Here is a 27,405-nt window from a genome sequence, read left to right on the forward strand (position 1 = left end):
TGTTTGTGAAACGTCAGTGGCTGCAGGACATTTACAAACCGTAAATGATTAAGGGCTGGAGTTTAGAAGACCACAAGTTTTCATCCCTTCTCGTGGTGTTTGCAAACTGAAGTAACCAGGTGGGAAGGAGCTTTAGGGTAGGTAGGAGCTGAGTCTCTTGAGTTTGGGGTAAGACTTGCCACTCATAAGACTGTTATGAAAACCTCAATTTATATGACTTCTGTTTCACTGGATGAATTCTCCTTGGGGTCCTGCTGAGCAGAGGGCAGCGTGTGCTGCTGGAGGAAGGGAGATCAGTTATGTTTCAGTGTCCTCAGATCACTGAGCTGAACTCCCTAAATAAAACATGCAGCTGCTCATTTTTTCCTGTCTCTCTCAGATAGAAGCTCTCAGTCTGATGGCTTTTCCTCTGCACTTTTGAATGTTACTATTTTAATATCAATATTTGCCCACTAGCACCCTGGCTTGGAGCTTGGAGCTTCCCTCTGTGCCTCGAGGGCCTTCTCTGCATGAGGGAGCCAAGACCCCAAAGCTGTTTGCCAGAAGTGACCTGGAATGTTCCTGGAAGTGGTTGTCCCATCAGGATGCTGCTTTGTGAACCCCAGGATATTCCCTGAAGACCTACTTCTTAGCAATATTTCATTCTAGAAAGAGAAAAAAAAAATTATTCATGTATTTTGGTTATATTATAGCAGAGTGGTTTTAGATAAGATGTTACAATAAAAGGCATTTATTCTATAAGGATGAAAAAATGCAGCAAAGCATTTCAATAAAAGTATTTCAAAAAATCACTTAGGAACAATTTACAGAGATTCTTTTGTCCATTTTTATTATGGAAAATATATTTAAGCTTGTAGAATTTGCTGTGAAAGGGAAAATCCTGTTACAAGCCAGCTTTGTTTTCTCTGTGCTGCTTCTTTTTGTTTTATGTCTTGTATTAACGAGATGCTGTTCAGCTGTGCAAGAAATGATGTTTTCTCAGTTTGTGTCTAGAATAGAATAGAATAGAATAGAATAGAATAGAATAGAATAGAATAGAATAGTATAGTTAGGGTTGGAAAGGACCTCAAGATCATCCAGTTCCAACCCCCCTGCCATGGGCAGGGACACCTCACACTAAACCATCCCACCCAAGGCTTCACCCAGCCTGCCCTTGAACACCGCCAGGGATGGAGCACTCACAACCCCCCTGGGCAACCCATTCCAGTGCCTCAGCACCCTAACAGGAAAGAATTTCCTCCTTATATCCAATTTAAACTTCCCCTGTTTAAGTTTTAACCCGTTACCCCTTGTCCTGTCACTGCAGTCCCTGACGAAGAGTCCCTCCCCAGCATCCCTATAGGCCCCCTTCAGGTACTGGAAGGCTGCTATGAGGTCCCCACGCAGCCTTCTCTTCTCCAGGCTGAACAGCCCCAACTTCCTCAGCCTGTCTTCATATGGGAGGTGCTCCAGTCCCCTGATCACCCTCGTGGCCTCCTCTGGACTTGTTCCAGCAGTTCCATGTCCTTTTTATGTCCTTTTATTGTCTGACCTTTTGATTGCTTAAACTTATTTGCTATATGGTATCTTTACAGTCCAGCCTTCTGTCATTTATAACTTATGTATACTTCATGAAGTTGTAATGTCGAGTTAATATCTAATATATAGAATGAGAGATGCAGCTGACTCTAATTCTTGAGTCTCTTAAAGGACTGTGGGACTGACTGACTCAGTATTTAAGTGTAAAAAAGAGGGTGTCGCTTGAGAAATAATTAGTCAAATTTGAACAGAAGCTACACAAGGGCTGTTTGACAGTTTGGTTTAGGCATTTTGGAGGGTTTTTCCTTTTTAAGAGTCCAAATGGTGTATTTTGGAACTCAAGCCAATAGAGTACGTCCTATGTTTTTATATAGGTTAACTCGCTGGTGGCTGGGCTCTTGCTTGAGGGCTGCGGGCCAAACGCCAACGTTTCCACCATGGAAAGTGCATTCAGTTCTCCTCAAGAGTTAAACCTTACAGAAAACTGCGAATTGTGAGCAACTGTTATGAATTGAGCCATGAATTTTTAATATTCGTGTACTCTGAGGTACAAACTAGAACTTACAATAAATTGCTTTGTATTTCATAATCCGAGGAGTGCATGTAATGATACAGAATGGGAGCTGAAGTTTCCAAAGGGCTCTCTGCTTTGGGTTAAACAGTTTTACAAGTAATCACCCTGGAGACAGGTTTGTACCAGGTCTCTGTGTGAGAGAATAATGTGGTGGTGCCTTTCATTGCGGGTCCATACCTGGTGTCTCGCCTCTTGCCTGGTCAAGACCTCTTGCATGGTCTTGGTGGCCCACTGCAGCGTGAGCTGTCGCTCCTGCCTTCAACAACAAGGTAATAACCATACATAACATAAACACACTTTCGGTGGGTAGGAAGCTTGATAGGAGTTGAAGCATCACTTTCCACCTGAATCACAGTGATTTCATGTCATCTTTCCCTTACTGATCCTCTGGGTGTTGAGACCTCAGGCAAAACAGGGCTTGAAGTATCCTGCAACTTCCAGAGCTTGTGCTGCTTCCTTCCCTCAGTCCTGGCAGAGACGAGACCCTGCTGCTTCCTGGCATATTGGGTGCAAAACAATAAGTTAGACCTGGTTCATTGCCTCTTTGGTTGCATCTTTTGATAAAAAAACGGAAACCTCTGTCTAAATGGGTGTATTGCCCCAGACAAACCCAGTGGCTTTCATCAGAGATTTTGTTTCACCTTTCATAGGAACTGGAATAGGCCCATTGGAAGGAAATGCTGAGAGGTCAGCAGTAAACCAGAAATGTGGTCACAAAACTCGTCAGGGCCCCTGCAGCATCAAATGCCACAGCAGAAACAGCAAGTGGGAGCCTGGGGCTTGCGCAAGAACCACCTGCTGGAAGTGATTGGTGCCGCAGAAAGCTGGACCAGGCGTTGCCCAGTGCTGTGGCACTTGGACAGGTTTGCCTTTCATTTTACCCCCAGGTGATGGGTGAGGATGGGGGCAGGCAGGAGGGAGGGCAGGGATGGGCACGCAGACATGACCTTGCCCAAGTGCTGTTCTGCACATAGTGGCTTTCTGATATTGCTGTCCCAAGTGCCTGTGTCTCTTGGAAAGTGAATGATTTTGGCTGCAAGCTTACTGTTTTGGGCTACCATATTAGAAAGCAGCTTCCCCCCACCCTTGCCTAGCCCCTTGTTGTCTTTTGATTTTCCTTGAGAGCAGGTGTGCAAATTAAGCAGGTAAAATCCTAAAGCTCGGAGGAATAAACCAGTGTATACAAGGGGATGACTTTCTCAGTCTTTGGCTTTACCAGCTGAAAGGAATTTTTGTTGGTCTCAGTGCATCTTGCATGCAGATACCTTTTGGTTCTTTTAATTTCTGAATTGATATTTGCACTCATTGAAGCACTTTGTTTTCGTTTGTGCAGATAACTGGACCTTATCCTGTGAGTTACAGCTTATGTTGACCTCTCCCTCTCTCTAACATTTCATCAGAGGAGAAGCAGAGCTGCTAAAAATAGTAGGGCAGGCAGCAGCAGACAGAGTCATGTTCTGCTCAGTGTGGTAGCTTGCCCAAAGAAGTGGTGAACGCTCCATCCCTGGCAGTGCTCAAGTCAGGTTGGACATGATCTAGCGTGAGGTGTCCCTGCCCATGGCAGGGGGGTTGGAGCTTGATGATCTTAAGGTCTTTTCCAACCCAAACCATTCTATGATTCTATGATTGTATGACCTAGGTAGTGCTGCCATCAGGCACAGGCTCCCTCCTGGCTCAGCTGACAGCTGGGGCTGCTATGGAATTTGTGAGGTCTGAGCAGGACTCTTTATTTTTTCATTAAAAAAAATTAAAAGATATATTGGGAAAAAGGTGATATTATCTGCAGGAATAGCGTTCCCATCAATTCTGTTTAACTAAGAATGAAAACTACAGTAAGCACAACTGAATTATTCTATGACTAGCGTGGCTAATAGAGCTGTGGAAAAACCGAGGTTACTGGACAGTAATAATAAATGTACCTGATATTGGAAATGGAACTTAATGTGCACAAAACCAATGCATTTAAGTACCTGAGCCTGCTGGTATGCCTCTAAAGTAAGAAAAAGTAAACCTAGTGAAACAGCAAACACCAAAACTGATGACTTATAAACAGAAAATCAAGTTAAATCCATAGAGGTCAAACCAGAGACCCAATATTACAGGTACGGGAGAAGCGTAGGTTTCTAAACCTTGTAAATTAGCAGCTTCTTCACTGAACATATGCATTTTCACGTGCACACCTCATGGGTGCACACAGACACAAATGGCATTTAGGCCTACAGTACTTAAGAAAGTATATAGTTCCTGAACTACTCCTGTTTGACAAAGTAAATCTTTCTCCCTTCCTGGCAGTGTTCAAGGCCAGGTTGGATGGAGCTTTGAGCAACCTGGTCTAGTGGAAGGTGTCCCTGCCTGTGGCACTGGTTGATGTTCAAGGTCCCTTCCAACCCAAACCGTTCTGAGATTCTATGATAAAACAAGCCTCGTGGTGTGTATGACAAGTTAAAAAAGTCTCGACACGAAGTCTGAAATTAAGTTTTGATGCGTTCTTGCAGGAGCGTTCAGGGAAAAATAAAGGTCTGAGAAAACCAACTGAGTGAAATGCAGCTTAAACCTGTGAGCAGCGGCGGATGACCCTGTTGTGTTCACCTTGGTGCTGGTCACCAGGGGTGCTGGTGTGCTACCGTAATTGTACAATCGATGCAAACATTGTAGGCAGGGAAAAACAATTCAAATGTGTTGCACTGTTTTACAGATGTTTTGCAGTGCTCAGCAATTCTTGCTCTAAGTTGTGAAGGATTTTAGGTATTTTCCACCTTTAGCACACTTAAAGTCACTACTCACGACCCAGGTAACAATCTCCACATTAATGCTATTTCATTGCAATTAAAAAGTCCCTGCCGAAACCCTGACCATTTCAATGACTGTCTTATTCCCCTCCAGAGCAGCACTGGGCTCAGCAGTTTGTCCCTCCTGGAGGGTAATTCATTCAAATAGCCATAAATCGCTGCTTTGTGTTGTTTGGTCAGTGTTTACAGATGTCAGTGTACACTGCTGAAAATGCACATGGCAGATACGAAGGGAGGAATCAATGTGCTCCGTGGAAATAAGAACAGACAGGGCTTGGTTTTGGTTTATCCACGCTGCTGTAATGAGTGCAGCCGCTATTGATTCAATCCCGCAAGTGCCTGACCTGCTTTGTGCAGCACAACTTGTCTGTGTTTTACAGCTGAATTTGTTTCACCTTGTACTTTGTGCTCCTGTTCCATTACCGTGCTACTTGAAAAACCCCTCAGCCAAATCAATGCCGTTTGTTAATTACAAAAAGGAAACCCCAAACCGCCAACCCAAGGCTGCTCTTGGGCATCTGCGGTGACCAATGTGGCTTGACCCTGCTGGGAGATGGCAGTGACACGACTCAGGATGCACCGTCCCTGTGCAGACCTGGTCACAAGCTCAGATGACTGCAGAGATGGGGATAAAACCGGCATTTCTACGTGTTTTTATTTCCACTCATTTGTATTGAGAAAGGTGAGAGGAAATCGGCTGACTGATCCAATTCATCTGCTTTATGTCATTTAACGCTATTTAATCCCTTAGTCTGCATCAAATTCTGTGTGTCGCCTTCTGAGCCCCTGGGCCTGCTGGCTCTTTGCTGTGTCTGTCACCTGAGAGAGGAGGTAAGGAAATGCTCTTGTGAGACCTCACCTGGAGCATTGTGTGCAGTTCTGGTGTCCTCAACATAAAAAGGACATGGAACTGTTGGAACAAGTCCAGAGGAGGCCACGAGGATGATCAGGGGACTGGAGCACCTCCCGTATGAAGACAGGCTGAGGAAGTTGGGGCTGTTCAGCCTGGAGAAGAGAAGGCTGCGTGGAGACCTCAGAGCAGCCTGCCAGTACCTGAAGGGGGCCTATAGGGATGCTGGGGAGGGACTCTTCATCAGGGACTGCAGTGACAGGACAAGGGGTAACGGGTTCAAACTGAAACAGGGGAAGTTTAGATTGGATATAAGGAGGAAATTCTTTCCTGTTAGGGTGGTGAGGCACTGGAATGGGTTGCCCAGGGAGGTTGTGAGTGCTCCATCCCTGGCAGTGTTCAAGGCCAGGTTGGATGAAGCCTTGTGTGGGATGGTTTAGTGTGAGGTGTCCCTGCCCATGGCAGGGGGGTTGGAACTGGATGATCTTGAGGTCCTTTCCAACCCTAAGTATTATTCTATGATTCTATGAAATACACTGCTCTCTTCTCCCTTCAGTGTGGCTTAGTGCCACCACACACGTTTTGCTCTCCCATCTGGCTGGGGCGGTGCATCAGTTCTGCTTTCCAGGCAGCGGCACTGCGGCAGAGAGAGTGAGTGACTCCTCCACGTTGTAAAGGTCGCGGTGTCATGGACCCCTGACAAGAAAACTTGCTCACACTGGGTCTGCTGGTGCCACCAGAGACCGCTGCTGTCAGCTGCATGATCTACAAATACCCTTGAGTAAAACAGAAAGCGAGGGAGTAGCTGCAATTACAGCTGCATGTCTAAACTAGTGAATCACAGAATGGTTTGGGTTGGAAGGGACCTTAAAGATCATCCGGTTCCAACCCCACCGCCATGGGCAGGGTTGCCTCACACTGGACCAGGTTGCTCAAAGCCCCGTCCAGCCTGGCCTTGAACACTGCCAGGGATGGGGCAACCACAGCTTCTCTGGGCACCCTCTGCCAGGGTCTCACCACCCTCATAGTGAAGAGTTTATTCCCAATGTCTAATCTGTATCTCCCCTCTGTCAGTTTAAAGCCATTCCCCCTTGTCCTATCACTACATGCCCTTGTAAAAAGTCCCTCTCCAGATTTCTTGTGGACCCTTTTAGGTACTGGTAGGCTGCTCTAAGATCTTCCATAAGCCTTCTCTTCTCCAGGCTGAACAATCCTGCTTTGGGTTGTTTTTAACAGTAATTGAACTGGTTTAGCCAATTGGATTTTAAGATGCTGAACTGTTGATCTGTTCGGGGTCTCATATAATGTATATATGTATTTTTTCTCCCCTTGAAGACCAAGTTCATGAAAAAGCAATATTCCTACTTACAGGAATGGTACGTTCATTCTGTACCATCACTAGTTAACACTTAGGTCAGTCTTAGTCGTTCCCTATGTACCAGCACCATTTAGACTAATGCCAAGGCCTGTTCCATGGAGCAGCAATAATAGAGCTGAGCGACTCTGGACCCTTCCAGACAGGGTAAGTCCTTCTGAGCCGCAGAGCAAGTATCAAACCATGCACCTCTACCAAGGATAACTTAAACCCTGGGCTGATCCTCTGTGGTTCCCTTACACGGGCTGAGGAGGCGTTAGTGCAGGCTGGGGCAGTGCCGCGCTCCTGGAGCTGTGTGTGGCTTGAAGCAGTGATTTTCAGCGGTGCCCTGCGAGCGCAGCACCCTGTGCCACTGCTGCTCACTTCCTGTCCAGTTGATGCACTTTTCTCAGCAAAACAAGTCATCACCTCTCTGCTTTTCCGAGTGCCCCTGAACTCGGCCGTTCCCTAGTCACCTGCCAAAGCCTTTGGCTGTCTGCATGAGAACTGGATTTTTGTCCTGGGTTCGGCAGCAGCAGCCAGTTTTTGTCCTTCTTAGCAGCTGGTGCAGCGCTGTGTTTTGACTTTTGGCCTCGGAACAGCGCTGATAACACCGATGTTCCCAGTTGTTGCTAAGTAATGTTGACTCTGACCAAGGACTTTGTGAGTCTTGTGCTCTGCTAAGGAGGAGGGGAAGCTGGGAGGAAGCAGAGACAGGACACCTGACCCAAACTGACCAAAGAGGTATTCCATACCACAGCACGCCATGCCCAAGGAGGTAACGGGGAGTTACCTGGAACGGCATGGGCTCTCTTCGGGGGGGTCGAACTCGTTTGGCGGTGGTATCGTATTCTCTTCTCTTGTTATTTCCCTTATCATTATTATCATTGGTGGTAGCAGTAGCGGTTTGTGTTATACCTTAGTTACTGGACTGCTCTTATCTCAACCCATGGGAGTCACATTCTCTCGATTCTCCTCCCCATCCCTCTGGGAGCAGGGTTGGGGGGGGAAGGAAAGAAAAAGGGAGAAGGGGGGAGGTGAGTGGATGAGCTGTGTGGCTTGGTTTAAACCACGACAACTTTTCTCCACTACAAAGCCTGGAAGCAAGCTAAGAAGCGAGCACAGCACAACACTGAAACTTAAACAACAAAACACAATAACAGGGGCCTCCTCCTGTTGTGTAACATTATCTCGAAGCAGATTAAAAGCCACCACAGAATCCTCTGTCCTCGCCAGTGTATGAGCTGACTGTGGAAACTGGGTTATGTGTCCTCCAGGCTGTGCAGAACCTTGAACGAGAAGTGACCTTTGCTGTCCCTTCCTGCAGGTCTTTGTCAGCTTTTGTGCAGCAGGGGACAAGAAGAAATACCCGAAGTAGGCCACTGGACACTGCCATACAAAAGCTGCCACCACAGCCTGATTGATGTGCCCGCTGATGGACAGTTGTGTTGCAGCAGCTTCTCCAGGATGAAGAGCAAAAGCCCTGCTCTGAGGTGGGGGGGCTGCTGTGCCTGCCCCACACTGACCCTCCTGGCACCCATCCCCTTCTTCCTTCTGGGCAGATGGTGGTCCTCAACCACAGCCAGATGACCTTAACGCGGCCCCTAAGCAAGGACTTGAAATGTATCTCCAAGTAGCTCTTCTCCCCCTAAACACATATAAGTTGGGCAGCATGGTGGGCTTGTCGGGGCAGCCGCAGTCCTTGCTCAGGAGACATCCTCGACAGTGTCTGATACACAGCTGGATGTCTCTGGTGCAGCCGTCAGCACAACACTCCCAGCCAGCTGTGGAAGTGCATGCATGGCCACCAGTTCTGGGACATAAGGCCACTGGACATTACCTGTGGCACTCCCTCCCTCCCCAGGGCGGTGGCACCCTTCTGCTGTAGGAAATGCCCCCATGTAGACTTCTTCATGCTCTTCACTCGGGGACCATGTTTATAAAATGTGGAAGCAGGGGTGTTGTTTTCACCCTGTTATTCCCATGGGGAGCAGGAGGGTGGTAGTGGCCAACTGGGTGGCTGGGGTATTCCACAGCCAGTGTGAATGGGGTTGGCTGCCCTTGATGGGTGCTCAGGAAGAGCTGCATGAGGTTGGTGGCTCTTTTGGGATGGTCTTCAGGTATGGAGAGGCTTGAGTGAACTTATGGGGATGGTGCTCTTGAAGTTAGGTAGGAGTCCGTCCGGGAACGAGCATTCTTCAGGCTGAGACACTGATGGGACCTGATGCAGGGTGGGGTGTGGGTAGCTGGGGATTGCCAATAGTGTTCCCTTTATGTGGAAGGTAGATTGGCAATCTGGGTTGGAATGCTGGAATACATGGCAATTTACCCAGCAAAACTACACGCAAGGACAGAACTATCTTCTTTATTATAAAGATACACTATGAGGAACAAACCTGAATGTATACGGAAGCTTGTAATGGTACATGCCAAAAATGTACAGTACTATACATAAAAGTGCATTGTCACAACAGATTAACAGTACATTTCTCTTCCAGAACCGTGAAAATTCCATGTTTTTATTTGTTCTTTGAGAGTGGAAGGAATGCAATGGGAATGCAGCCATACACGAACAGGGAAGGATGCAATGGAAATGCAACAGTACACGAGCAAGGCTAAAGCTCCTCTAAAATTTAAAGGCACTTTCACATGTACATACTACAGATGTACATTGACACAATTAGGTAACAGTCAACAAGCAGGAAGCTACCAGTACTGCAATTTATCAAACTTGACAGTAAAGGACAATACTGATTGGATTAGGTGTGCAGGAGTTACCCTTTAGTACGTCTGTAGTTGTAGCAGTCTTTCCTGTTACATATCCACTTACTATACTTTTAAGAATCTATAATAACCATCAAACTACACATTTAACTGCGTGAATGCACTAAGTGGATGCATTCACTAAATGCACTGTTTCTAATATTTTCTTTTGCTAAACAATTTCTAATATAAGCATTATGGAGTCCAGTACAGTTATTTAAACATACAAAATTCCCTATGCCATTTAAAGATACAGGTATCCATCTCAATTATGCTGGGTGTGTCAATTGAAAAACGCATGAGACTAAAACTGCATGTCAATGAAAGCTGAAATTCCAGTTTGTTCCACTGAGTCTAGTACATTGGGGAACTACTTCAAAACAGCTCTGGTCCTGACCAAAGGAACAGACCCTATAGCCCAGCACTGCGCTGGCCTAGCTTAGGCTCTTGCCGTAGCGTTAGGACCAGGCAGCCAAGGTGAGAGGACCAGAGGTTCACTGACCACTGCTGCACGGTCACCGTGGTGGACTAAGACTTCGCCTCTAACCTACACGTGCATGACGTCTGTGGCTGGTTTGAGAAGGGTTTGCAAATACTAGGAGCAGTTTGGGCCTCTGTGGCAGTTCGTGGGGTACTTCTCACACATGGGGCTTTGTATTACCTATCTACAGGGTGTAAAGCGGAGCAGGAACACGTTGCTCCTAAGTAACAACAGGAAATTAATCCTGTCACCTCAGTAATTAATTATGCCCATCAAATTTTGTCACTACTCCTCTCAAACTCAACTGTTACGTACAGTGAGTGGTACACAGCTTTCAACAACAAGCCTTCAAGCTTTCCAACAGTGAGATCGTAAAGAATACATGGAAAGACAAGTCTTACTTAAAGCCAGTTGTACTCCTATAGGTGGACCACAATGGAATTTTTTCCCCCCCCTCTCTTCAATGAAACTTACTTTATGAATTGGATGTGGGAAAATACATTATGGCTTACTGTCGCAATGTGCAAACCAGCTGTACATTTAGTTCACGCCTAACAAAGTCTAACAACAGAGAGCTAAGCAAAGTTGACAGCCGTCACTCACACAGACAGAAGGAACGTACTGATGTCTGTCACTGAAAGAGGAAGAGGAAGGGGGGGAAGTGGTTATGGAAGCTTTAGTCAGCTTGAATCAAGGCGGTAGGAACTCAGCTGCCTGTCCTGTGAGTGACCCTGCACTGCTGCAGGAGGAGGCCTCTCTTCAGAGTGTCCCTGTCTTGTTGCCATCAGCATAACGGGCACATGCGCCGTGTTTGCGCTGGGCAAGGCAGCCAGTGGAGCTGGGTCAGCTCCGAACTCTGACTATTACCATTCAAATCCTGTCTTTCATTGGACACTGAGCAATAAAGTCAACAGGAATAAAGTCAAACAAACTACCGTGCAGTTGATTGTTCCAATCGCCTATCAGCCTGCACAATGGATCACTAGATTCACACACTTCCCAGAGCCTGGCTCGCTCCACTACGGACTTCAAATGAATTCAGCTCTTGTGGAAAATGCGGTAGCAGGGAATGAAGGTCTAGCTTCACGGGAAAGGTACACTGTTACACCGGGCAGCAAAAGTAGTTTCTAGATGCAGTCTTGGAGATGTGCTTCAGCTGTGACCTGGAATGCTGCTTTTTACCAGTGAGGGCAATGTGATCTCCATTCCATCTAGCACTTGTCTTTTGTGAGACCACCAACAAGAGAGCTAAACTTGGTGCCAGTTATACGAGTTGTGAGGGGTTGGTGGTGGGTTTGTTAGGTTTTGTTTTGCTGTGTCTTAAATAAGAAACGTGGCCTGAGATGACTTAGACATTCCACACAGACACTTAATCCTCACATGCTAGATCTCAGCTCTTACTGACCTGCTTGAGATTTGGTTTGGTGACCCAGAAGTGAGAGGTCCCACCTCCCCTGCCCCCCTCCCTGCCCCTTAGTTTTGTGCAGGATCTGTTATTATATAGCTACAATAAGACTGTGAAGTAGGGTACAATGTGGCAAGCTGTTTGTGATCCGTGTTGATTTTATTACAAATGGTGCAGCATCAAGTTTTCAAGTAAGTTCACGTTTGCTTTTTAAAACGATGCACAATTGTCCAGTTTTTCTTTTAATTGAAACCATACAAAATAAAAATGCCCATGTTAATGTAGCTAGTTTCAGACAATACATTCAAAAACACTGAAAAACAAAACCTCTCCAGTTACAAACATGAACAAATGATGGTACGGAGCCCTGACTTCTATTGTTACTCCATCCCTTTCCCTAGCATACCCCAGCCAGGCACTGTGGGTGGCTGAGCTGTCTACATTGTGCAAGATTTGTCGGCTGGACCCTGGGAAGAAGGGGAAGGCCCTATGCTAGGATTTGTTTTTGGAAGAACAATAGGTTTTGGCCTAAGAGCGGGAGGTTTCAGCTGTACTCCCATTCTAGGGGCCACCATGGGCTTGAAAGTACTCATGGTGTCACTGGAAGAACTGGTGCTACGGCGGATCTGAGGCTCGGAGCTCCTTAGAACGACACTGTGGAGAGGGCTGAGTGACTCCGTGGAGGTGGCAGGGGTAGGGCTGTTCTTCATTTGTTCCAAGGTGTCCAACACAACATCAGGGGCGTGCTTGGCTGAGCTCTGCCGCTCCAGCTCGCGGAGCTCGTTCAGCGCCGTGTTCATTGTCTCTTCAATGTCCTGGGTCAGAGCACAGAGAGCAGCACGTCATTCAAACTACTACTGAATGCAAAGCATCAGAGGAGCAAAAGGACGGGGCGAAAAATGCACGAATTAAATTGCCAAGCATCCTCTCTTTAATGAGTATTACAGCGCTAAAACCAATCTCCACCACATTTATTTGGAAGACACTATGACTGCCAAGATGGCAGCGTTGGCTGGACATTACAAACATTTAATCTGTTCACATGAGAGAATCAAACAATCAATTAAACCAAAACTTTAGGCCATTTGACGAACTGACTCTCAAGACGATGGGTATTCACTTAGCAGTGCTTTTAACTGGGAAGATTTCTGTCATCTCCTGTGTACTGGCAGCTGCAGGGATTTTAGTCCATTTGCTCACCCTTCACTAACTGCTCCCATTGCCTAGTGCCTCAGGTGTTCAGGATCTGTACTCCCTCAAATGGATTATACAACCTGTTTTTGCAAGGAACTAAAGCTTGTGTGTCTATCAGCTCTTCTCTCGTGACTCTGAGTTAAATCTTAAGCAGAAAAAAACGCAAGGTATTGTGCAGTGAGCTTACATAAGAAATAATTGTTTTCATCAGGATTTCTGGCACAAATGTTAAAAGAATGCACCAAGACTCTAATTTACTACTTTTCAGTGGTATTGAGATACAGCTAAGCTTAAAATATCTGGTGTTTCCTGCTTGCTCACAGTGACTTTCACAGTTTTCTAACTGCCGAATGATCATAAGTCCAGGTGCCTAAAAAAAGGTCAACAGCTTAAGCCAAACAGCACTCTATGTGGCTCTAGGAAAGTGAATAAACAACAGTAAAATATAACAGTAACAACATTTACACTTTCTAACTGTAATACATGGTTCATCTTTCTGACCCAAGCATGACAGTCCCTCCTATCCCTTGCTGGAAGCAGAGTCTGAAAGCAAGCATTACCAGTACATTAAATTTTAAAACATGAGTGCCAGTGTTATTGTAAAATACTTCTGCAATCATATCATACCCTCAGGGTGCCCCTAGTAATCAAGTTATCCTACCTAGACAAAATGAGAGCTCTGCAGACAGCCGTTATCTATTTGCTGAAGAGCTGTTACCAGCTCTGTACAGCAGAACAATTGGATGTTTGGGGTGCTCCCTATTCCAGCCTTCTCACCTCTTCACTGCCAGGAATGAGACTGGGGAGTGTTCACATGGGGATAAGATGGCCCACGATTTACGCAGGTGCGATGTCTTGCACATTATGCTCTTAGGCACAACTACAAGCATCAAATCAACACATAGCATGAACTATATGAGAACTATACAAAAACTACGTCAAATTCACAACACCCTGGAGTGTAAATCTGCTCTGAATGGCAATGGTTGCTGCTAGTCAGTCGGAGCACTTTTCTACAGACCATAATACTGAAATAATTGAACACTAATTACATGCAAGTTAGAATAGGCCAGCCTTCACGAGAGCACAGTGATCTACACAGCTGTTGTAATCATACACTATCCTACTGTTTCGCGTGGCAGAGGCAATTTCATTAAACTATAACGGGAAATAATTTCTTTTTATTGCTTCTGCAATGTCTGCTCCCCCTTGTGCTTCTTCTATCCAGGATCCCTTAGTGCACCTTCTTTCAGACACGCTCTATTTAGAAAGCTAAGTAGGATATTCTCCTGCACACCCACCCCTACCAGCATATACGCTCTGTGCTATGCTATTCACCAATGCTCCCTCCACAGAAACTCAGAGAGTGACATGAAATAAAGGAAACACAAACCTGAGCTATTGACTCTGGGTCCAGTGGCTTATGGTCATTGAAACCCGTGTACTGACCGGATGACGTAGATCTTCTAATCGGAGGGCTATCGATCTTCTTTAGAGAATCATGCCTACTGATGTTGGTGAGACTGCCATGGCCAGGCCTGCGCCGCCTCTCAGGGCTGTCGGCATTGAGGTTGCGATTTTGAAGGAGGGCTCTGGGACTGCAGTGAGTTGCCAGGTTGGGGGAACCTAGATCCACAGACGAGTTGGAGAGAGGGTGAGGAGGGTGTACGGGGCAGTGACCATCACTGCTCCTGCCAGGGCGTCTTAGAGGAGGTGGAGGTTCTGATCTCTTTCGTTGCCTGCACCAACGAAGAAGTGGTTATAGGACAAGTCACAGTGAGCCACCATCAGCACGTGGAGAAGTGATTGCTGGGTTACCTGAGCTGTGAGCAGCACTACCAAAAACATGTTCTACTCAAGCTTACCTTCCTGAATACACGTCGGAGTGACGGTCAGTGGGAGAATTCATGTCCTTTGATGATGACTTATCCTCAGTTATGGGTCCGCTGCTGGCCTCACTGTCCGCTTTCTGACTCAGTGTATCTGAGAAAGTATCATCCCTGAACAGAACACACATGGTGAGATGAGAAGTCAGTGAGTTAAGTGTGACCGAGAGTACCTTGGCACTCCCAGGTATTTACTCCCTTATGCTTAAGAAACCAAGCATGTTTTAATGCACTGCAGCCCCTCCATGTCTCCAAAAATCCCTTATAATCCTTCTGTTTACTGAGCTCTTTACATTTCATGTGTAACCTTCCTGCAGGGAAGAACTTTGTCAACCTTGGCAAAGTACATGCTTAATACTGTAAAACAAGAGTTGAAGGCTGCATTTCTCCAGCCCTTGCTATTCTGAAGTTAAATGTCAGCAATTGCTGCAAAGAGACAGTAAAATTAAAATAGGTGCAGTAACATCTGCCCCTTAATGTACTGGGAACATACCCATAAACAAGGTAGCTTGGCCTAGCAGTACCTTTTGATTAAGAGCTGTCAATTCAGGGCAATAAAGACAGAGGCATCCTGCACAGAAGGCAAATGTTTTATCTATCTGAGACTTCAAACCACTGTCCCATTGGGAAACCACTTTGTTAATTGCTTCAGTATGTTTTTACACCCCATTAAGAATCTAGTCACACCAGACACTGCTTACATATCTTGCACCACTATGTACTGGTGAGGGACAAGGCCATCAATTCCGTTGTGCCTTCCTTCCCACCAGTCTTCAGATGCTCGGTGATAGAGCAGAAGGGAAGCTCCTTTCTTGAAAGAGAGTTCTCGTGCAGACCTTCCAACGTAGTCAAACTTTGCTATAGCTTCTATGGGCTCACACTCTGGGTACAGAGAGAAGAAGAAGAATAGGTATCAGATTCCACACCGGCTATCTGCTCCTTTTGGTTTCATAAACCACATTTATTGCATTGCATTTATTGCTGATCAGAGATCAGCTGAGCTAAGGCAGACTTCAGGCAGTAGTTATAATATGTCCCTTACAAAGAAACATAATCAATCTGTGCCACAAGCGTAAAGCATCTGGGTTGCCTCACAAGCTGCAGAAAACGTAACAGCATACTCAAACATTACAATAGCTGCTGTTGGGAGAGAGGCCTCTGCCTCCTGCTGCAAGGACTCCTTCATGGCTGGGGAGTGGGATGGAGGCCAAAAATAAGATGAACAAACTCAGATAAATAACCAGAGACCCAAGGAACCAGTCTGACAAAGGAAAAGTAAACTGGAGCATCTGTAACATCTGCAGTGGCAAAGGAAGATGGGATTTATCTGTGCATGAGTAGTGATACTTTGCTTAATCGGGCGATGACATTTCTGTGTTTTACTTGACGAGCATGCAGACCTAGTGAAAACCTAGTGTTTTAGTCAACACTGAAGCCCAGTGCTTTAATCTGCTTCCTTAACACCCTTTTTCAGTGAAGCAGATGCCTAAAGATGAGTCCTCCATAGGGGCAGTCCCTGTGTGGCCTGAAGCTGCCTGAGCAGCTCTGCCTAATCCAGCATCCCATGTTGCTCTGGCTTCTGCACTGGAGACTGGTATTTTCTGAAGTCAAACATTGGTTATAGCAGTCCTGGCTAATCTTCTGTCAGTATGCTGGTAAATCCAGCCTTACACTGGTGATGGACTCCGTCCTGTAACCTGTGCTTGGGTTGGAAACCTACTGATGTCAGTGAAGGGCCCCTGCTGAGGGTCTGCCTGCAGGTATCTTCAGAGCTATGCCTGGACACTGGTGAAACAGTTAAGATTTTAGCACCTCTAATTTCTTCTGCACAAAACTAAAAGTACCTGAGCTCTAACCGTCATCACAGTCTCAAAACAAAAAGAAAAACCTGCAAAACGCAGGTTTAAAAATCACACACTTTGCTGAATGCAGTAACTCAAGAGTCCCCAAAACGACAAATTTCTTTACGTAATCAGAGCAATATTTAGATGGAAATTTAACATCTGGGCTAATGAATAGCATAGCAACTTTCTGTCTGTACAAACTAAAATCGCTGATGCTGTAACTCCCCAAAGAACAGGGCCGGCAATGAAAGCCACTGTCCCCTTATGACAACGTTTTGCACGGGAAAGTGTTTTTAAAATTAACTTCATCCTGCAGCACGAAAACATAATGAAAGCACCTTTACTGAGGTTACAGTTTGCAGCTTGTTTCTTTAATAACTTGCCCAGCCTGCAGAAGGCTGCCTTGTGGTTTGCTGCTTGTGCAGTCAGGCTAAGAGCTCCTGTCAGTGATGACCTGCGGGGTGTTTAGGAGTTACAAACACAGAAACTTCCCAAAGATGGCAGGCAGTGGTATGGGGAAGTCACTGTTACAAATGCAAAAGTAATGTACGTTGGCAGAAATTACTTTGATTATGTAAGTGTCAATGAGAACCTAGCAATAGCAGTATTAACTCCTGAAAATGCATCCCTACAGCATAGCTTCTTGGCAGCATTCCCTGGTGGGTGAGTGGGAGATGATAGGCTTCTTGCTTTGATGTTTTTTTAGGCAAAGAAAATGTAAAGATGGCATAGAAAGAAACATTCTGTAAAACTGGAAAATGTTTACTGCTGGTGTATATATACTAATATACAATCTTGTGGTCATTTCTAGATACTATGTCTGTGGTCTATCTCTAACAGAAAGTATAGATGGGACAAAGCAGCTATAGGCATGGAAAGACCCTACTGCCAAAGAAAGGAAACTAAACATGCCTGTTCATTTTGCATTGTGTTTAAGAGGGCAGTATTAAGTTGAACGGCAATAACACAACGCTGACAAAAGAACACAGTTTCTATACATATCATGCATGTTGCTTGTGGAATTCATCTTAAGAAGGTATTACTGGGATCAGGTAGGAATGAAAAGGAGCAGATGTTTGTATGAACACGCTGTTTTCAGATTGCAGGTAAGTTATGGGTTATGGAGGAGTGGGTCAAGAATTCAGAAGCAAAAGCTCCCAGCTTTCAGAGAGCCACTCACTAGCTGGTAATACTTTTAAATTAAAGAAACCCCAGCTGAACAAAAAACCTTTACGGCAAGTAAGAAAATCCCAGCTTTCCTGTACATATTTTCCATTGATATTCTCTGAAGTTAACTGATAACGGTCAAGGGTACTGGATTTATTGATAAATCCCTACACTGATTATCTGTGGGATTTCCCATTTCTCTGCTAATTTCAACAGACCATTCAGTATCCCCATTTGAGTATACAGGTCTTTCTATTTACAAATTAATGGACTGAACTAGAAATAGTTCTGTCTCCCTCAGTGGAATACACTAATCTAAGTCTGGTGCATGACGGGAATCTGTGTTTTGTATCCTTCCATTGCCTGCAAGACTCACACACTTTCTCAGAGGTCTGCCCCACTGGAATCAGCTGTATGAATTGGTAATGTACCCATAATGGATGTGACTTCTGAGACATGCTTGTCAGATTGCCTGGGTAAGAAATCCCAGCTCCTCAGGGAGAAGTGCCCAGCAGATCTCACAGAGTTTTCTTAATAGGGGAAAAAGTAAGTGCAGGCAGGCTTTACCATTTGGAAAGGGGCATTTTCTTTGCTTGAATGTTGCTTCTACATGGACAGAGCAAACAGTACTGAGACTGTACTTAAACAGTAATTCACCTTGTTAGAGGTCAAGCCTCAATAGTTAAAACCAAAGTACCGTGACAGTTACTTCTAGCAATAAATGCATTTTTAAAAGTTAAGCCATTTAATAATCATGATTTACTGAATGACAAGCATTTCCAAAACAGGTGATGAAAGCTAAATTTGAGATCTGTAACTAAAACCTGTGTGGTACTGAATGTCTAATGGTAAAACTGACAGCTCGGAGGGCAATGCAATTGCACTGCTATATCCACACTGCGAGCATTTGCCTACAACAGCAAAAGGATTTGATGACATCCAGCATCTCGCTAGGTATCACCTCCAGTGACTCAGGTGATGCTATGGAAGGGAAAAATTAGGACAAACTGAAGAACTGTGCGAAAAGCTTCGCTGCTTGCAAGAGCAGAAAGGGCAGAAGGAACACAAGTGCAAATCTCAGTTTTGGGATTGGAGTGCCAGACGTAGCACTAACCTCCCTACAGGGGCGGAGGCACTGAAGTGGCATTGCGCTGCCCTGCCTCAAGGCACGAGGAGCTAAGGAAGAGAGGGGAGACCATCCCCTGCACTTCTTGGGTGGAGGTGAACGGGGTGGCTCGCTCTGCCCATGTTCAGATGTACCCTGGCTGTTGGGAACAGAGCATGTCCTGGGAAGACACTATCTCCCAGTGTCTTTATCCCCCTTCCGCAACCCATTAGGGAATTTCCTTTTGCTTTGCAATTTCCAAGTCCTGTCTCCAGGACAGTGGTTCTCTGGCTGGGGAACAACAGAAGTAAAGAAATGTCGCAAGGTGTTGACAGAACAGAATTTGGCAAAATGCTGATCACAGCACGCACTACTGAAAAGTGGGGAAATTACTGTGTGTTGGGGACAAACCAACAGCTTACAGTCTTATGTGTCCCTGTAATTTTTGTTTCCAGCAGAACGACCATCTCAGTTTTCACCCTATGCTCATGAGATACCTATGAACAGTGTGATATTAATTATATAGAATCATAGAATGGTTAGGGTTGGAAAGGACCTCAAGATCATCCAGTTCCAACCCCCCTGCCATGGGCAGGGACACCTCACACTAAACCATATGTATGTTTTCCCAGGAGAAACCCATCTGTTTAACTTCCTCAGGAAATTCCCTCTTACTTCCTTTGAAAACAAACCTAGCCACCCTTTTCCATGTGCCTCCGACAAGAATAAAAAATCTCCAGCAAATCAACGTTAAAGGAAATATGCTAAAAACTGCTTCAGCGAAACATGAACAATATCCTCTGAATCTTTACTGTACAGGCACTTTCAGGTAAAGGCTCTTCTGCAGTAAAACAACAGATTTTTTTGTGCATCAGCTTCAGCACAAATGTTCTGAACTTCACATTTTCGATTTCATTTCCAGATTTAGGAGAAAGAAGAAACTTCTGTGTTTTCCTTAACAGGGACAGTTTCTGCACATTTAAAGAAGACTGCAAACACTACAGTAAAATGTGTCTCCTTCGCTTTCCTTTTTCCCTTTCTAGTGATCAACAGAATTATAAAACACTTCTGTACGTGATGCAGACTTGCTAATCTTTACCTTTGCAGCAGTATTTCGCCAGATTACAAATATTTTTGGGCTACCATTTCTCTCTAAACGCAAACATCCACTTCCTTTCTCAATGGATTACTTAAAAAGCTGCAATGGGGCAATCCCAATTAAATTCCAGACCAATCTGGTGAGCAAAACCCATGTCTTGAGCAGTTACATCGTTTATCAGAACTTTGTCCTCTTGACAGCTATTCTCTCCAGGGTTTGTCTTTACCAGTAACGCAGTCATACCATAGGCAGCACCACAACACGAATGGAAAACTGTTATTATAACAACACTGTGGTGAGGTAGAGCCCATGGACATTGAGGCACAGGTGATGCATTATGTGATGCCACAGTCCTGCTCCTCTGGATTCTGGTGGTGGTTTAATCTTTCCTAGGCATGAAGTAAGTGCTTTAGAGTGTTGCTGAAAAGCTGCACTTCTTTTCCATACCCACGCAGGCCTTTGTCTCTCAGTTTGGTCACAGAACCCCAAAGCTGGCCCCAGCTGAACCAGTGTGTCAGCACACAACAGAGTGTGTCAGGATTTCACTACTTCACTTGTGCTCTAAATGAAAGACAGACAGACTTAGAATGGTTTGTGCTGGAAGGGACCTTATAGCTCATCCAGTTCAAACCTCCCTGCCATGGGCAGGGACACCTTCCACTAGATCAGATTGCTCAAAGCCCCGTCCAACCTGGTCTTGAACGCTGCCAGGGATGGAGCATTCATAACTTCCTTGGGCAACTCATTCCAGTGCCTCACCACCATCACAGTAGAGAACTTCTTCCTTATATCTCACCTGAACTTCCCCTGTTTAAGTTCGAACCTATGACCCCTTGTCCTGTCACTACAGTCCCTGATGAAGACACTTCTTCAGCTTCCACTCTTGCTTCATACCTCCAGTGGAAGAAGGAGCTCTTATAAAGTATAGCTATACTATCTTGTAAAGCTTCTGGCATTCCCTACTGTGGGTGCAGGCATGGGTTTACACCCCAGGCAGAAGATTAACACTGACTTCTCTCCTACCCTCAGTTTCCCACCGCCTTCTGTGATGCCTGCTCACCCAGCTGTCCCTCCTCTCCAAACATCTGCAGTGATAGACTGCGTCTGCCCCTCCTCAGCATGGCAAAGGGGAAGAGACAAGCAATCTGTCACTGACAGCTTGCCTACGTGACAAAGCAGATGGGTTTAGCTAGAGTGGAACTATGTTTACATTGTTCTGTGTGCAATGTGACCAGTATAGCCAGGTTTCCTATAGATATACCTTCCTGTTCCCCTTCCCTATGGCAATCATCCCAGCCCCTAACCAGTATCCCTTATGACACACTTTAAAAAACAAATCCCCTCTCTGTTGTAGCTCTTTTCCTCCCCTTCCTCCCTGTCTGCCTCTTCCTTTTCCTCCTTCCACACATCCTCTGAGACGGACAAAGGGAAGCTTAGCTAGGGTGCTAACTGCATGTGTGCTGGTTGCTCTCTCTGGCTTGCCTGCTGGCCAGATATGCGGTGAGCTGATGCTGCAGCTCTTCTCTACAGAAGTGTTATTCTGAAACCTCCACCTCTAAACGGCTACTAATCGTCAGGGAAGTGGGAGCTACTTAATAATTGTGACACCTCTTTCCATCTGCAACACTGGTGTGAAACTGGGCAGAAGTTACTGGGAGGGCCACGTGAAGGATGGTCCAACTGAAATACATCACAGTCAGATATCCCTCTAGGAAACCTGGCTAAAAAGAATTAATATAACAGAAAGGCATCATTTTTTTCCCACGGATATCTACTGCAACCAGAACTGTCAGAGTATATGTGATTAATATTTATAGCAAATGACTATTGTTCAGAAGTTTCACTGTAGGGGGTCACACATGTTTTTCAGTAGTTATAAATCCTTTCGATGGAACAGCTTTTAAACTCATACCAAAACAGAGTCCACTGAATGGCAAATATCCCTTAGCTGAAATACTCAAAGACCCAGTTGATAAGTTTAGTTTTTGCAGACAAAAGGTAAAGAGTCTCTAAAAATGTATCGTTATATCAGAAATAATATGTGCTGACTGAAATAGTTTCTCTCTTGCCCTTCCTGTGACTGTGCAAATCAAGAGAGAACAAGGAAACAGCTGGTCAAACACAGATGAATCAGAGTGAAAAAGCACACAAACAGAGATTAGAGATTCCGGCTTTGCTATGGAACACCAGGACTGAAATCCCCTTCTTTCAAATAAGGCACAATGAGGAAAGGAGGAAGGTCTCCCGCATGAAACACCTGTAAAACTTACTCCCATCAAAGGCACAATAATGTGACAGACATACCGTCTTCACTGGTGTGGGGCTCTGTACTAGCATCCTGGTCCACTTCCTCTAATGTACCATGCTCGCTGTATGGGCTGTCACTGAAGGGAAACAAAGGGTTGAGCAGAGAAACGCATGTCAAAAATATGCCACCCCAAGAGATGATTTAAACGTAATCTTGCAATGTTATAAAGTTACGTGCAACATAATTCTCGTGACAGCCTATGAATACACAGTTACTACAGAAGCCTCACACTCTCTTTTACACCACATCTTCAGTTATCAAGAAGTTTCCAGAACCTTTGAATCCTTTATAGAAAGTATGTGTGTGTTGCTAGGAGAGTGTCCTGGTTTCAGCTGGGATAGAGTTAATTTTCTTCCCAGTAGCTGGTGCAGTGCTGTGTTTTGGCTTAAGTGTGAGAATAATGCTGATAACACGCCGATGTTTTAGCTGTTGCTGAGCAGTGATTACACGCTGTCATGGCATTTTCTGCCTCTTACCCCACACCACCAGTGAGCAGGCTGGGGGTGAACAAGAACCTGGGAGGGGACCCCCTTTGATCCTAACTGACCAAAGGGATATCCCATGCCATATGGTGTCATGCTTGGTATATAAACTGAGGGGAAAGCTGGCTGGAGGCTGCTGCTTGGAACTGGCTGGGCACTGGTCTGTGGGTAGTGAGCAATTGTACATAACTTGTTATGCATTTTCTAATTCTTCTATAATTATTATTTTCATGAATGTCATTATTTCCCCTTCCATTTCTGTACTATTAAACTGTCTTTATACCAACACATGAATTTTACATTTTGTCCCTATTCTCTTCCCCATCTCACCAGGACAGAGGGGAGTGAGTGGCTGTGTAGCGCTTAACTACCTGCCGGCTTAAACCATGACAGAGGAGAAGGGAGCAGAGGGAAGGCTTCATAAGCTGATATTTGTTAAGGTGGTTCAAGGCCAGAGAGCCAGTTTCCTACCTGTCTGTGTGCTCTGCACAGTACACCTGGAATTCCTGGCTGAACACAAGGGTAGCTTACTCCACAAAATGTAGGGAACCTCGTCACGACTGCCTTTGCTTCATATATTTTTATAGCTAGCACTTTTCTATGGGAACCTGAATGTTATTCTCGTTTCTCTTCATACTTCTATTGTGTGCAAAAGTAATTCTGTATCACAGGAGTTTTCCAGACAACCAGCCTAATGAGTTTGTTAAGGAGATAGAAGGGTAATATTCTGACTTACCAGTAGTCATCTCCAGCCATACATTTTTCGTACACTGGGCCATCAAGTTCTTTAGCATCTGGAAAAATAGCCTCATGATGGATGATGATAGTTTTGATTATCTCATTCACGTGTGCCTGACAAGACACCTGGTCTTGTATGTCTGGAACAGGCATCAGGGTTGGCCCAAAACAAATGGCCAGGTTGTATGGATCCATCATGTTTTCATCACTGTACTGAGAAAGGCTGTTGTAATAGAAAAATCAAGAAAAATTGTCTTTTCCTCTATGACTAACCTTATTCTGGAGAAACCTTATTTTCCATCACAATTTAGAGATTTCCTGTTCTCCTTAACACTTAATCCCACATAAAGTAACAAAACAAAAAAGGAGATTTCTTCAAGAGGCTATATACATTATAAAGTGAGTTTATAGCACGAATATGTATGTATATGTATGTATGTGTTCTCACACTATTGTGTTTAGCGTATGCCAACTTAAAGGGCTAATGTAAAATGCATTAACTGCTGCTGCTTCTATCTCATTGTGTTTATCCTTGGAGGCCCAAGTGGACTGGATGCTAAGTGGATATACGTGCACATAATGTCTCATCGACCTTGACACATCTCTTCCATCAACTGCCTATATAACTTAGGAAGACTGAATTGTCCTTCTGGAGGCAACACAGAGAGGCTGTGGATTCTTTGCCCTTTGTGGCTCTGGAGTGGACAAAGCCTAGAACAGCTTGGTCTAACATTAGAAGCTTTGAGCAGGATGCTGGAGCAGGTGAGGTCTGCCATGAGGTCTGACGATTTCATGTGGCCAAGCAGGCATAACTGCATATGCAAAAAGCAGAATTGGATTTGCAGAAAGTCACACTATGGGAATGTTTTTTCCTGTGGATGCAACAAGACAATTTGGAGGTAGTAACGGAGTTAGCCTGCTTTCTGAATTGCATTCCTGTGGAGAGCACAGATGTAGTTAACATGATGGTGTAGCAAGTATAGCCTCATAGCTCTGGTCAATCTGTATGTCTAAGTAGAGGCCAAGCTGCGATATAAGCCTTCAAGACATTTACACAGTGTCATTTCTGGGGGCTGAATTCATGCTTCAAAGGAATGGTAATTTTCATAACACTTTAGATCTCTGCCTCTCTTTAAAACACTGCTTGAAAGTGGTTCAGAAATTACCAGAAGAAAGGAAATGGGAACAGCTGTGAATGCAGGCATGCACACATAACCTGGCTGCAAAGATCTTGTTTCTATAGGAACAGACAGGATGGATGAAATGGGGAAGGTCACAACGACAGAATGAATCAGCAGAGGGCAAATTTAGGAAAAAAAAAAGAGGAAAAAGGCAACATGAAAACAGATACAGTAGGAAACAGACAACATGGCAGCTAGAACCAGGGCAAAGTGCACAAGAAGCAAAATTTTCAGTGAAAACACTGGGGTCAGCAAAACCAGAGAGGGCTATGAAGGACTGGAGGATGAAACAGTGCAATTGCCCAACCTGTCCTTTATTTTCTGAATGAAGAAAACAAAGGAGTTTCTCTGGGATGATGAAGACACAAACACCACTTTCCCCTTCTTCCAGCAGCTGCCTGTGTTTTGCAATGTGAGAACCAAGATACTTTATGTCAAGGCATACACACTGGCTATATGTCCTCTATACTGCTCGCTCTCTTAGCAGAATACAGAAGCAGCAACACAAAATCTCAGCCTGGGCATGTCTAGCAGCAAATAGGCACCTTGTAGTGCCTGTGCTGCTTGAATATACTGTTTATTTTCATCGTCAGGAGATTGGAATCAGCTTGGGATAAGGACAAAAAAAGAATATTCTGCTTTTAAATTGTATAAGCTATTTTTAATGCAGTTACAGTTTGTGTTTGTTAATTTTCTTACGAGCTTTTTTTGTTACCAGCTTCAGTGCTGTAACATAGCGTAGACGGCACTCCCCATGTCAGACAACACTTTAATCTGTCTTCTTACTACTACTACTACTCCTCCTCAGATTTGGACAAATGGAATTTTAATTTGAATGAAACCTGGTGCTTTCCTTCTATTTTCATTGCCAATTAGAAGCTCATATTTCGTGCTAAATGGAGCTTCAATGTAAATTCTACATAAAGTATGAATAAACCCAAAGAACTTAAATACAAGCAGAGGAAGGCAGATAAAGATACTGTACTTCAGGGAATTACAAAGCACTTACTGGTTAAGGAAGGCGAAGAGGTATCTCATCACTATAAGGACCGACCTGGGCAAAGTAAGGAGGAGTTTGCGGATGTTAAGAGCCCTCTCATAGAGATTGTCTATTCCTGCAATCAGAAGAAAGTATTTTAAGTCCCCTTTCATATAATGGTCTAACATAGCATTCAGTCAGTTTACTCAATTTACTTTGACTCTATCACCACACGTCCCCGGCCAATATCTTCTCATTTTGACCTATTAGAAAAATAAGAGGTAAAAGTCCTGCCTCTCATTAAACCCGCACAGTTTAAAAAGTAACATTTTTAAATATAAGATGTTACAAATCTGCCTAAGTCAAACCCTGGCTACTTGCTGAGCTGGGCATCTCACAAACCCACAACACCTCAGGGAACCGAGGAAAGATGTTTGCCGTCAGTTTCAAATACAGATTCATTCTCTTTACTTGCATGTTCGTATTAGATGTAATATTCCAATCACTGAGCCTCTCCAATGAGTTTTCTTAATCAAATGTCCAGCTGTAACTCTCAGAATGGCAAATCAGATGTGTAAGCAATGCTGTGGGGGATGAATATGTGTTTCAAATGAATGGCTATTTTCATAGAACAGTGTTTGGTTTATGGTTTTACAGTGTGTAAGCAACAAACCCAAAGATGACATGTATTTTCCCAAATGATTTTATAGCAGTCCACCAAAATTCTTCTGAAGCCAGCAAAACAAGGTAAGCCTAATAAAAGCATCAATTCCTAATGTCTTATAATGAGGATGCATTATCTACCTTCTGTGTTGGTCAGAAAGATTATGTAGCTGCAAGGGGGGTAGTGATGGGATAAAAGCATAAGTTGTTTTTCAAAATATGTAATATATCACTGTTTTACTCAATGTGTTGTCTGTGTAAATGACACTGTTAGAAACAACCTCAAATTTCAGCAATGCTTTTTATGTCAGCCAAGAAAGAATGCTGCCATTAACAACAACATCTAGGGGAAATCTCAGCAACCTACATGAGAAATACTGTCCAGTGGCACTGAAATGGACATCCAGAAATTTGGAAATGAGAAACAGGAGCTGATTCCAATAGCTGAAAAGCCAACTTTACCACAAAACACGGTATTTAAGAGCACACATTTACAAAGAATTGCTTACATAGAATCACAGAATAGTTAGGGTTGGAAAGGACCTCAAGATCATTTAGTTCCAACCCCCCTGCCATGGGCAGGGACACCTCACACTAAACCATCCCACCCAAGGCTTCATCCAACCTGGCCTTGAACACTGCCAGGGATGGAGCACTCACAACCTCCCTGGGCAACCCATTCCAGTGCCTCACCACCCTAACAGGAAACAATTTCCTCCTTAGATCCAATCTAAACTTCCCCTGTTTCAGTTTTAACCCCTTACCCCTTGTCCCGTCACTACAGTCCCTAATGAAGAGTCCCTCCCCAGCATCCCTATAGGCCCCCTTCAGATACTGGAAGGCTGCTATGAGGTCTCCACGCAGCCTAAATAAATGTTCTATTGTAAACAGAGTTCCTGGTGTTTATTTGTGCTCTTTGGCATGGCTATTTCTACCAACTAGCATTTGCTCGTAGATGCAAAATATGTGTTGACTTATGGTTCTTAGAATAACTGGTGTCTAGTAATTAGTACTTTGGTACCAAG

The 27,405-nt window shown here is 44.6% G+C and overlaps 1 protein-coding gene across 2 annotated transcripts in view; it reads right to left on the reverse strand.

The window, feature by feature from the left end:
• Positions 1-9,434: 9,434 nt before the first annotated feature.
• Positions 9,435-27,405, reverse strand: part of SRGAP1 (SLIT-ROBO Rho GTPase activating protein 1) — a 148,296-nt gene continuing 130,325 nt past the window's right edge. For both annotated transcript variants that reach the window (XM_065683502.1, XM_065683772.1), the window contains exons 16-22: positions 25,748-25,853; positions 23,556-23,780; positions 22,334-22,413; positions 15,516-15,696; positions 14,794-14,928; positions 14,322-14,667; positions 9,435-12,549 (exon numbers count right to left, since the gene is read on the reverse strand). In XM_065683502.1, the coding sequence (XP_065539574.1) occupies positions 12,172-12,549; positions 14,322-14,667; positions 14,794-14,928; positions 15,516-15,696; positions 22,334-22,413; positions 23,556-23,780; positions 25,748-25,853 (1,451 nt within the window). In that variant the 3' untranslated portion in view covers positions 9,435-12,171. The remainder of the gene's footprint in view (positions 12,550-14,321; positions 14,668-14,793; positions 14,929-15,515; positions 15,697-22,333; positions 22,414-23,555; positions 23,781-25,747; positions 25,854-27,405) is intronic.

Source organism: Lathamus discolor, chromosome 1, assembly GCF_037157495.1.
Source record: "Lathamus discolor isolate bLatDis1 chromosome 1, bLatDis1.hap1, whole genome shotgun sequence".
Lineage (NCBI taxonomy): Eukaryota > Metazoa > Chordata > Aves > Psittaciformes > Psittacidae > Lathamus > Lathamus discolor.